The following is a 12,769-nucleotide window of genomic DNA, read 5'->3' as shown; positions in this document are numbered from 1 at the left end:
AGGTTTTTCAGGCATGAATAGAGTGAAGTTGGAGTTTATACACACAACATTTTATTATATAGACTTTCACATTCAAGTCATTTGACATAAATCTTTAATTGTGTATATTATGGGTTGTGAACATTTTCACGGGATATATAACCTACTATCATGGAGAGACAGATGTTCTGGAGATGTTCTCAGGAGTTTCCTGTTAAATTAGTTTATAATGACAGTGTGTTGCACTGAGTAGAGCAGAGCTGATGAGAATCCCTTGATAAGAAGTTGCAAGGACCTCACTACAAAAGGACTTGTGACCTATTCTGTATGTTCCTGCTGCTGCATTGTGGTAAACATTCCAGATTTAGTTTACATATTGACTTGAAGTATATATTTGGTTACCATAACTATTTCATGCACTGTATTCTGGCATTTATGTAATGCTGTCTACAGCAGAGCACTTTAAAACAAGTTACATAGAGGCATAGCAAGTTACTGCCCATAACTGAAGGGAAAACTTACGAACTCATGGCTTCAACCATCCTATTCCCAAGTATGCTAATATGTACAAGCAGTTACTCACCCAAACCTGTGAAATTAATATTTTTTCCCTTACAGAAATTTGTCTAACTACATTTTAAAGGTACACAATATTTTTCTACCACTTTATGTGGCAGTCTATTACTCAATTCACCATGCACGGTTTAAAAAAAAAAAAATGCTTCCTTCTCTCTCCTTCATTTTTGGAGCATACATTTTGATGAGTGATTTTATGAAATATGGACAGTAGAAAGCATAAAAGCATGCTTGATACATATATTTGCCAACATTAAAATGTCTTGTGAAGAGGGATCTGTATGGAAGAACAAGATGTCTTATTCTCCCTTTAAAATGCATTGAGCCCAAGGAAATTAAAAGGGAGACATTGAAAAATGGTCCAGTTTTTTTTTTCTCCCAAAAAATTAAAAACAGGGCACATCTCCTAAAAAGTGAGAGTTGCAATCTAATATGTATTTTAACCTTCTTTTCATACATAGAAATATATCTAACTAGATAAACTACGCTTGACCGACGTGCCGCAAATGCGCAGTAGAGAGCAGCTCTACTGCGCATGTGCGGGCGAGCACGTCGGTCTTAGGCAGCGTAAAAAAAACCAAAACATGGCGGCGGCGGTTTAGCGGCAGCGGGTGGTAGCGGGCGGCGGCAGCGGCCAGTAGCGAGGGAGGGAGGCGAGAGAGAGAGAGGGAGGGACGTACGGACTGAGAGGGAGGGAGGGAGAGAGTGGGAGGGAGGGGACTGAGTGGGAGGGAGGGAGGGAGGGACTGAGTGGGAGGTGAGGGAGGGAGGGACTGAGGTGGGAGGGGAGGGAGGGACTGGGTGTATGTGGGGGAGGGACTGGGTAGTGTGGTGGGAGAGAGGTAGGGGTGGGGAAGAGTGAGGGGAGAGTGAGAATGAGGGAGAGGTGAGAGTCGGGGATGTGAGTAAGTGGAAGGGGGAGAGGGAGGATGAGGGAGAGGTGAGAGACAGGGCCGCAGTGGCGGCGGCGAAGACGGGCGGCAGCAGTGAGGGAGGAGAGAGAGAGGGAGGGAATGACTGAGAGGAGGTGGGAACTTGACTGAGAGGGAGGACTGACAGAGGAGAGGAGGACTGAACTGAGAGAGAGGGAGGACTGACTGACGATGAGACGGGAGGGACTGAGAGGGAGGAGGGGGACTGAGAGGGAGGGAGGGGGACTGAGAGGGGAGGGGAGTGGGACTGAGGGGGAGGGAGGGGGAGTGGGACTGAGGGGGGGGGAGGGGGAGTGGGACATGAGTGAGAGGGAGAGGGAGGGTAGGGGGAGGAGTGGGGAGTGTGAGGGAGGGAGGTTAGGGGGTGGTGAAGAGTGCGTGTGCGGGAGAGAGAATGAGGGGGAGGGTGAGAGCACAGAGGGATGTAGCCCGTTTTAACGGGCCTTAACGGCTTGTATAATATATTATATATATATATATATATATATATATGATAGCTGAATTGTATTTTCTTTCTAAAAGGTTTGCATTGTAAAATTGTACCTCCTTTGTGTATGTATGTTATGATTCTGTTTTTTAGATTGGAACTGGAAATATGAATTCCCTGTACATACCCGGATCAGTCCAGACCATGGGTTGAGCCTCCTGACCAGCAGATGGAGACAGACCAAAACTGAAAGGGTATCCTATAATCAGGACAGAGCCTCCCTGCAGCCCTTCAGTATTGTCTGTCTCCAGCAGTTGCGACAGCTCACCCTGTGGTTCCCTGGTTCCCTGTTCCTTTTGCTTATTTCCTTTGAGGGGCTATTTTCTTCTCTAATTGTGTCTTGTACTGATTATATTTCTGGTTTTACTTAATAAAAAAAACAAAAAAAAAAAAAAAAGTTTCTCTGGACTCTGATTCCTTTAGGGGACAGTCTCTCTGTTCCCTCGCTCTTGGGGGGACCTAGGGGGACTTTGTCCCTTGTGTTGCACAGCCTAGGCTCCCCATTCCTGGTGTTCCTCGGCTATGGGGTGAAATTGGTGGTGCCAGTCACTCCCCCCTTACAGCCTTCTCTCTCTCTCTATCTCTCCCCAGGACGCTTCTTCCCTGGGGCCGCCTGCAGGGCCGTTTTCCCCTGCCTGCCCAATTAAAAATAAAAATTATATATTTATTTATTTCACATTTTTTTATATACCGATACCGTTTGCCACATCGTATCGGTTCACAATTAACTTGGAAGTTATAGACTAGGCCTTTACATGGAACAGATAACAGTAGGTAAAAACTGAGAGAACAAAAACAACCAAAAGTACATAGGTTAAACGCTAAGAAAGAACTTATTTACAGACTTACATAGCTAATCAATAAATCAATAAAATCAATAATACCTCTATCGGGTGCATTTAGTGTTGGCAGCCTGTTCAGAGAGAAGGGAGCGTGCAGGGTTTGTTCCTCTGCTCCTTCAGCCCCAGTGGCTCAGCTGATTTCTTTGCTCCTCCTCCCTGCATCGGGGCCATGCCGCGATCCCCTCTCTGTTTAGCCTGCGGGGAGTCATCGATCTGACTCTCCTGCAAGGGGCTATGCTCTAACTGCCTGCCAGGAGGGGAAGGTCCCTCCGTGGCAGCGATAACTTCAGGACCCCGAGACAGGCCTTGGAAGCGCATGGCCGCGCCGTTCCCGGGTCGGCAAACCGCGGGAACGGTGGCCATCTTGGGTTTTTCTGACTCTGCTATTACGGGCAGCAGGGCTCACAGGACTCGGATTTTTTGATCCTCCCCCCCCCCCCCCCCCCCGGAGGTTCCCGGCCTTGTTTCTCTTCAGGATTTGTTCTTTTAATGCACAAATCTTATTTAGCCATCCTGCAAGAAGAGGCGGACCTCCCCCCTTGCTCCTCCTCTCCCTAAAATTCCTCGGATTGCTGTTCCGTCTGCCCCAGTGGTTCCTGATACGCAGGGGTCTGTCCGAGTGTGGGTGGTCCCAGGGGTCCCTCCTCCCCCCAGGCGCCCCCGCACCCTTGGGTGCCCCAGACCAGGATCCAGATCAGGATTTTGTCAAAACTCCCCCCCCCCCTCGAGGGGATGACCCCAGGGTCCTACGTTTATTCAGGAGGGAGGAACTGGAGCCACTTATTTATTTATTTATTTATTTATTTATTGTTTTTGTTATACCGAGTTTCATGATAGGCATCACATCAACCCGGTTTACAAATAACAAGGAGTGTAAAGCATAACGTAACGTAAAAAACAATATTTTCAATAAGAACTTATCCCTTTTATCTCTCAGGAGCTGGGGTAGAGTGTCCCGCAGCGGACGAGTTCTCAGCCGCAATGCTGGCTTGCACGGACCCAGTCCTGGCGGGACTTAGGGCTCTTCCGTGCACCTTCCCCTTCCAACCGATGCGTCGGCTAATGCTCCTTAGGGAGTGGGAGGCTCCCAAATCAGGGCTCCACGTCGGTAGAGCTATGGAGAAGCTTTATCCTCTCCCGGAGGAGTGCTTAGACATGCTGAAGATGGCCAAGGTGGATTCCTCTGTGACTGCAGTTACTAAGCACACCACCATCCCGGTGATGGGTGCTACAGCCCTAAGGGATGTCCAAGACCGCAAGCTAGAATTCCATCTCGAGCGCATCTTTGAAGTCTTGGCCTTGGGTGTCCGGGCATCGATCTGCAGCAGTCTCATGCAGCAGGCAAGCCTCAGGTGGATCCAACAATTGCTCAGCACCCAGGACCTCTCGCCTGCAGAGGCAGAGCAGGCTGAAAGATTGGAAGGCGCTAAAGCATATGGGGCGGATGCCCTTTACGACATGTTCGAGGTCCAGGCCAAAGTGATGGCGTCTGCGTACTCGGCCAGACGGCTCCTCTGTCACCGTAATTGGGCAGCCAACTCGTCTGGCACCGTAATTGGGCAGCCAACTCGTCTTCCAAGGCTCAGCTGAGCACGCTCCCCTTCAGAGGTAAGTTACTCTTTGGCGAGGACCTGGAACAACTTATCAAATCCTTGGGTGAGAACCAGGTCCACAAACTGCCTGAGGATCGCCCGAAACAAGCGAGAACCTTCTTCCCCCACTTGCAACCTGCTTCAGGGATCAGCGAAGATATAACCCTAGGGCACGGGGCGCCTTCTCTAGAGGTAATTCCTCCAGATCTCAATCCTGGTCTCAGTCCTTTCGAGGGCGCTGTGCCTTCTGTGATGGTAACCCACAGCTCCCCGCATTCAAGCCTGCCTCTCAATGAGATTCGGCTGGCCCATTCCTCCGTTCCAAACTTAGGTGGTCGACTGTCCCTGTTCTTGGAGGAATGGGTCAAAATCACGTCGGACCGGTGGGTCCTCGAGATAATCGAAAAAGGCTACGCTTTAAAATTTGCTCAGGACCTGCCGGATCTGTACATGGTCTCCCTGTGTGGCCATCAGAAGCGGGCTGCTGTATGTCAGACTCTCGCCAGACTCCAGGGGCTGGGGGCTATAGTCCCTGTTCCCGTGGAGGAATGGGGCACCGGCCAGTATTCTATTTACTTCGTGGTTCCCAAAAAGGACTCCTCCTTTCGACCCATCTCGTACCTCAAGAGTGTCAACCGGGCTCTCAAAGTGCCCCATTTTCAGATGGAAACCCTGAGGGCAGTTATAGCGACTGTTCATCCCGGAGAATTTCTGGCCTCTCTCGACTTGACGGAGGCCTACCTGCACATTCCGATCCGTGCCGAACATCAGAGGTATCTTCGGTTCCACATCTTGGGGCACCATTTCCAGTTCTGGGCTCTCCCCTTCAGTCTGGCCATGGCACCACTCACATTTACCAAGGTGATGGTGGTGGTGGCGGCCACCCTCCCGCGGGACGGAGGTCCTAGTCCACCCTTATCTAGAAGATTGGCTTGTGCGAGCCAAGTCGGAGGCCCTCGTGCAAGCTGGCAGTGGACCGTGTCTTGCTCTCTTCTCCTCCCTGGGGTGGATAGTCAATTATTCCAAGAGCAATCTCCGTCCTTCCCAGGTCCTAGATACTCGGGTCTGCAAGGTCTTCCTGCCGGACTCTCGAGCGTTCAAGCTGATGGATCAAGTCCGCAGCTTCCTTTTCCTTCCTCTCCCTACAGTTGGGACCATGGCCTCTACCATCGACTTGGTCCCCTGGGCTTTTCCGCATATGCGTCCTTTACAGAAAGCTTTGCTCTCCTGCTGGAAACCTGTGTCTGAACTGTTTCAAGCGCAGCTTCCGCTCTTCGACTCTACCGTCAGAGACATACATTGGTGGCTATCGCTCAAGCACCTTCTGAAGGGCATATCACTTCAGACTCCGCAGTGGGTTGTAGTCACAACAGACGCCAGCCTCTCCAGTTGGGGAGCAGTCTGCCAGACACAGGCCACGCAGGGGTACTGGTCCCCTCCCCAATCCCGCTGACATATCAATTGCCTGGAGGATCGGGCAGTCCATCTGGCTCTTCAGGCTTTCCTCCCCCTGCTCCGCCACAGAGCGGTTCGGGTACTCTCGCACAACTCTACCACTGTGGTGTACATCAATCGCCAGGGGGCACCAGGAGTTGCCTGGTGGCCCTCGAGGCCAGCCAGCTCTTCACTTGGGCGGAGTGCCATCTGCAGTGCTTAGCGGCGTCTCATTGCGGGCAAGGATAATGTTCAAACAGATTTTCTGAGTCGCCGGAGGCTCGACCCCAGTGAGTGAGAGTTGTCCGACGTGGCAATGAAGCTGATTGTCAACCGGTGGGGTGATCCTTACCTGGACCTGATGGCAACCTTGGACAACACCAAAGCTCCCAGGTTCTTCAATCGCTGGAGGGAGCATTGTTCGGAAAGGGTAGATGCGCTAGTCCTTCCTTGGCCATGCAACGTTGTTCTGTACGTGTTTCCCCCGTGGCCCCTGGTGGGCAAGGTGCTCAGACGGATAGAGCTCCACAGGGGTCCTGTCATTCTCGTAGCTCCCGAGTGGCCCCGCAGATCGTGGTTCACGTATCTCGTAAACCTGGCGATGGATGGCCCTCTTTGTTTCTGTCATCTTCTGGGCCTGCTCTGGCAGGGCCCCATATTTTTTGACCAGGCGGATCGCATCTGTCTAGCGGCCTGGCTTTTGAACGGCGGAGACTGAGGAAGAAGGGATATAGGGAAGACGTCATCTCCACTATCCTGCGTGCTCGCAAGACTTCTACTTCCCTCACCTATGTCCGGGTCTGGAAGGTTTTCGAGCTTGTCTGCGCGGAATCGGGTGTCCTTGGCTCATTCGGCCCTGGTTTCGCTGGTTCTTTCTTTTCTCCAGCGCGGTCTCTCTAAGGGCCTCTCTCGTTCGGGTTGCTTCGAGTACAGGTCTCTGCCCTCTGCTCCCTTCTGGAAATCTTGAAGGTTATACGGTTGCGTCTCATCCAGATGTTGCCAGTTTCCTCAAGGGAGTTAAACATTTGAGGCTGCCACTGCGCTCCACTTGTCCTTCGTGGAGCCTTAACTTGGTCCTTCGGGCTCTCTGCCTTGCTCCCTTTGAGCCCCTCCACCACTCTACTCTCAAGAATTTGACGCTTAAGGCGGTGTTCTTAGTCTCTATTTGCTCCGCCAGGCGGGTGTCGGAGATCCAAGCGTCTTGCCAGGAGCCATTCCTACGTTTTTCGGACTTGGGGGTCTCCCTCAAGACTATACCCTCTTTCTTGCCAAAGGTTGTTTCTGCCTTTCATGTCAATCAGTCGGTGGAGCTTCCCGCTTTTTCTCCCGCGGACCTTTCAAGAACGTTTGGGGATGATCTACGCTGTCTGGATGTGAAGCGGTTCTCATGCGTTATTTGCAGGTAACCAGATGTCTTCAGAGTTTCGGATCATCTATTTGTCTTTATGGAGTGGGCCCAACTGCAGCAAACAGGCCTCTAAGACTATGATTTCTCGCTGGTTGAAGGAGGCGATCGCGTCGCCCTATATCTCTCAGGGCCAGGCAGTCCCAGAGGGCCTGAAGGCTCATTCCTTGTGTTCCCAAGCTATTTCTTGGGTGAAGAGTCAGTCAGTCTCTCCGCAGGAGATATGCAGGGCAGCTACGTGGAAGTCTCTGCATACTTTTGCTCGGCATTACCGCTTGGATGTTTAGACTCCAGTCTTTGGTTCCTTTGGTCGGCAGGTGCTTCGAGCGGGGACTGTCTCGGGTCCCACCGTGTTTAGGGAAGCTTTGGTACAACCCATGGTCTGGACTGATCCGGGTACGTACAGGAAAGGAAAATAGTCCTTACCTGTTAATTTTCGTTCCTGTAGTACCACGGATCAGTCCAAACGCCCTTCCCTATACTTCCTGCTGTCCGCTCGAAGTTTCCTTTCTCTTTTCTTTATTCAGGTTTCAGAATGATTTTAGTCTGTGATTATAATTAGAGGCACCGGAAGCATCTCTTGGATGACCATGGACATTTATGCAAGAGCGCTTATCTTCAGAATCCATAGAGCCAATTCACTGTTCGTACTTGTTAATTTTTTGAGTTCTCTGGTTGTTTGCTCGAGTTCTCTTGTTACTTGCTTGATTCCTTCTGTTACTCTTCATACTTTCTGCTTTGACAATGGTTATACTGAAGGGCTGCAGGGTAGGCTCTGTCCTGATATAGGATACCCTTCCAGTTTTGGTCTGTCTCCATCTGCTGGACAAGGAGGCTCAGCCCATGGTCTGGACTGATCTGTGGTACTACAGGAACGAAAATTAACAGGTGAGGACTAATTTTCCTTTGCTTTCTTTTTATACATATTTTGCTAATATGCATTACCTGATCTCAGAATTATGCCTTAACATAATTCCACTTCATTCAAACAGAAGTTTTTATTGCCTTGATTTGCTGCAATGTTATATACATTCTTGCTGTACACCATACTTCATTATCAGTTCATACATGTTACTACTGTATAAAGCATTTGACCCCTTCAATATTTTATGTACTATCTATTGTGTTTTACATGTCTATCTAGTTTGCCTTGTGGATCTTTTTTACCATTGTTTTTACCATGGCTATATTGCGAAATTGTGAGTGGGGTTTTTTTTTTTAAGAGTTCAAGTTGGATTATATTTGAATCTGAAGTGTGCTTCTTCCATTTACAGGTAATATTAGCTTCAGGTTATTATGCAGTATTTCGAGTGAAGCTGATTGCAAAAGAGTTTGAAGGAATTTATGATGGAGCCATACAGATGATAACTGATTATGAGGTAATGGTTACAGACACAGTTAAAATAACCTACTGCTATTTATTCATTTTCTGTTTCCAATGGAAACCATCAAGTAAAGTAGTGCTTGTTAACAAGGTTTACTATAAGGGCTGAATTTGTAAAGCAACTGGAGGTGGTTGCTGGAGTTTTATTGGTTTACTTATATTTTTAAAAATCTTCCTCTCAACTGCCCCTTAAAATTTCCAGCAAGTTTGTGCTGTTGGATCATTGAATTTGCAGCTAATCAACAGTATGCAAAGGTAGCTAAAAGATTCTTGCTTGCTCAGTTATGACTGACTAAGATGTTAGTAAAATCTAGAGCAGTTTAAAATGATGCAGCATATTGGATTAATGATTTGCTGGTCAAGGAATTAATCTTAAAATACATGAACTGTATTCATATAATCACTTAAAAAAAAAGAGATATGCAATGCGGGTTACTACATTAAAGCTAGGGTACAAATTGACTACTGCTACTTAACATTTCTGTAGTGCTGCTTGATGTACGCAGCACGATTCAAACAACAACAAATTGACCAAATCAGGAAAGTTACAAAACAACCTGGCAGTCTGTGTGGCTCACAACTATGGACTTGGGCATTTACTGCATTACTAAGTAAACCTAAAACAAAACATGGATGTTCAGGAAGTCAAATAGCCAGCTTGACAGAGTTCTGTGCAGTCTTCTTATAAAAATCCTTAGGAAAACATGCAAAAAGCTTGCATGTTGTTTTGCGTGTATGGTTTTATATTTGATTAATGGCCTACACCTTCAGGAAGGAAAAAAATTGTGCAAGCAAAATTTGTCCAGACAGTATGATGTGACTGTTTTGGTCTGTCAGTTTCTTCCTGGTTCTTGTGCTTTCAAGCACAATCGGATCCCAGTCAATGTTGGGCCTCAGTGTTGTGAATCTTCATTCATTCATACCTACTTTAACTTTCTTCCCATTATAGATCCCCCCTTCTCAACGCAGTCCAGCTACTGGCGGGGACAGTTATTGGCTATGTCCATAAACTGACACGCACTTCAGAACCCAGCTAACATGAACCTTAAATTTGACGCTCTGTGTTGCCAGTACGACATGGCTGCTAATCCATCTTATCAGAAGCTATATCCACTAACTCTACAATATCCCCAGCCAGGCTCAGGAAGCGAACCCAGGTTCTCCACGTCCTGGTCCAACTTTGAAACAGCATCTTCCTTAGAAACCCAAATGATCATCAAAAAAATGAACCCAGCCAAACACACTATTGATGCCATTCCCATTACAGCAATAAAAAATCTTGATCCATCAATCACCAAACAATAACAAAAATTGTAAACCTTTCCCTCACTGAAGGAAATTATCCGGAAAGTCTAAAATCGGCCATCATCAAACCCATTCTAAAAAAGAATCTAGATCCAGAAAATCCACTGAACTACAGACCCATATCAAACCTCCCATTCTTTGCAAAAATCATTGAGAAAATCGTCCATACTCGACTCACCGATCACCTTGATGAAAATACCATCCTCCTTCCTTTTCAATTTGGCTTTAGAAAACAACTTAACACAGAATCCTTACTACTTGCCATGCATGACTTCGTACTCAAAGGTTTTGAAAAAGGCCAAAGTTACCTTCTAATCCTCCTTGACTTATCAGCAGCATTTGATACTGTAAACCACTCTATACTGATTAATTGTCTTTCTGAAATTGGTGCTAACAAAACAACTCTTCAATGGTTTCCTCCTATCTGTCACAAAGATTCTACCAAGTACTACTTAGATTCCCCATCAAAGAAAATCAACTTAGACACCGGAGTTCCCCAAGGATCCGCCCTTTCAGCGACACTCTAACATTTATCTTCTCCCACTCTGCCACTTCCTTACAAATCTGAATCTAACCCATTTCATCTATGCTGATGATATTCAAATCTTAATTCCAATAAAAAAAATCAATTGAAGAAACATACAAATTAACTGCCTATTACCTAAACAGCATCAAGGAATTTCTAAACATAAAACTCATCCCAACTTTGACAAAACTGAATTAATAGTACTTGACAGAAAGAACAACTCTCTGCATACACCGACTCTAAATCTCATGAACCAAAATTCAAGCTTATCTCCAACCAACCATGCCTACAACCTTGGAGTAGTAATCGACAAAGAACTTTCATTTAAAAACCATATATCAACAAAAATTAAAGACTGTTATCATAAACTACTTACACTCCGTCATCTAAAACCGTTTCTCTCAAATAATGACTTCAGATCAGTCTTGCAATCATTAATATTCTCCAATATAGACTACTGCAACTCTCTACTCCTCAACTTACCTCTAAACACCATTCAACCTTTCCAAATCCTGTAGAATGCAGCTGCAAGAATCCTTTCAGGTGCCAAAAAGCTTGACCACATCACCCCAACCCTCATATCACTTCATTGGCTGCCAATAAAATACAGGATCGAATATAAAGACCTTTCCATCCTACATAAAATTATATATGAAGAACAGAAAAATTGGCTAAGCCCCTACATTCAACTCCATACCCCAAGTAGAAACCTGAGGTCAGCAAATAAAGGACTTCTAAAAACACCACCAATGCACTCAAATCAACTCACCTCTACTCAAAATAGAGCGATATCCCTTGGTAGCCCAAAACTTTGGAACTCCCAACTAAACTCAGAATTCAAGAAAACCTAAAAACATTAAAAAAAAAAATAAATAAAAACTTGGTTGTTCAACAAAGCATATCAAACCACCCAAAGAATCAACTAATCATCACCGCCCTCCATTACAACCTCATGATTAAATGAATATCAGCACAACTATACTTTTCTAAAATAAGAATGAACTCGTTTTGATCTTAAGCATGAATTTGTTTACTACTAAGCCTAATAATGTTATGTTTTTATACCCCTTTTAACCCCTTTATTCCTATAACCTTATTTTGTAAACCGTTATGATGGCGTTATTTTGACGTTTCCGAATGACGGTATATAAAACCCGTTAAATTAGAAACTGGTTAAAAGACAGGAAACAGGATTAAATGGTCAATTTTCTCAGTGGTAAAAGGTAAACAGTGGAGTGCCTCAGGGATCTGTACTTGGACCGGTGCATTTCAATAAATTTATAAATGATCTGGAAAGGAATACGATGAGTGAGGTTATCAAATTTGCGGATGATACAAAATTATTCAGAGTAGTTAAATCACAAGCGGATTGTGGTACATTACAGGAGGACCTTGCGAGACTGGAAGATTGGGCATCCAAATGGCAATGAAATTTAATGTGGACAAGTGCAAGGCTTTGCATATAGGGAAAAATAACCCTTGCTCTAGTTACATGATGATAGGTTCCATATTAGGAACTACCACCCAGGAAAAAGATCTAGGCCATTGTTGTCCTGAGCACATGCTAAAGGGATTTCTCTGGTGGAACTGTTTACTGCATTGCAAAATCTTCATTCTGGCTAAGTATTTTCTGCTTATTTTTACTTATTTTTGCTTATTGATCTGAAGTTGTGTAGAAAGCTTCTGTGATTATTTCCTGCCTGTGTTTTAACTTCTTTATAGTCTGTTTCATTTTGTGTAGAAAGCTTGTGTAGAAAGCTTCTGTGATTATTTCCTGTCTGCAAAGCTATCAGCTTTTAAACTGGTAAAATCTCTCTAGTTTGGGGTTAGCTGGCACAAACTAAAAAACTGGGGCATAAAGACTGTTTTTTTTAAAAAAGAATTGACCAAAACGCAAAGACAACAGTCCAGTAGTACCCTGCTTTACCCAGCTTGTCCCAGGCTAAACTGTTTGACTCCCTCCCACCCTACCCCTCTACCCACCCACCCCTGGGGCTTGTTTCTAATAAAGACTGCCTAGATTACCATTGGCAGCAAGATAAATTAGTACATTGGTTACAGTCAAGGAAATAAAGTCACAAATTACCAAGATGAGGACTATCCAATGTAACTGCTGTGGAGCCTTTATTCTGAGGGAAAGCATCTGGAAACTTAGAGCTTGCCCAATTTGTGCACAACTCTCTTCCTTGAAATGGAGCTGACTGTGATTAAAGATCAATTAGCTTCAATTAAAAGAATTACACCCACATTGCATTACTCAGAAAATAATTCCCCAATACCACAAACAAACCAGGAGTCAAGAAAAGG

The 12,769-nt window shown here is 45.8% G+C and overlaps 1 protein-coding gene across 1 annotated transcript in view; it reads left to right on the top strand.

Moving 5' to 3' along the window:
- The window catches only part of TMEM131 (transmembrane protein 131), a 334,866-nt gene that overhangs the window by 125,907 nt on the left and 196,190 nt on the right, over positions 1-12,769 (top strand). The window contains exon 15 of the mRNA XM_029603311.1: positions 8,522-8,626. Coding sequence (XP_029459171.1) covers positions 8,522-8,626 — 105 coding nt within the window. The remainder of the gene's footprint in view (positions 1-8,521; positions 8,627-12,769) is intronic.

This window comes from Rhinatrema bivittatum, chromosome 5 (genome assembly GCF_901001135.1).
Source record: "Rhinatrema bivittatum chromosome 5, aRhiBiv1.1, whole genome shotgun sequence".
NCBI lineage: Eukaryota > Metazoa > Chordata > Amphibia > Gymnophiona > Rhinatrematidae > Rhinatrema > Rhinatrema bivittatum.
This window is presented reverse-complemented; position numbering and strand designations above follow the sequence as displayed.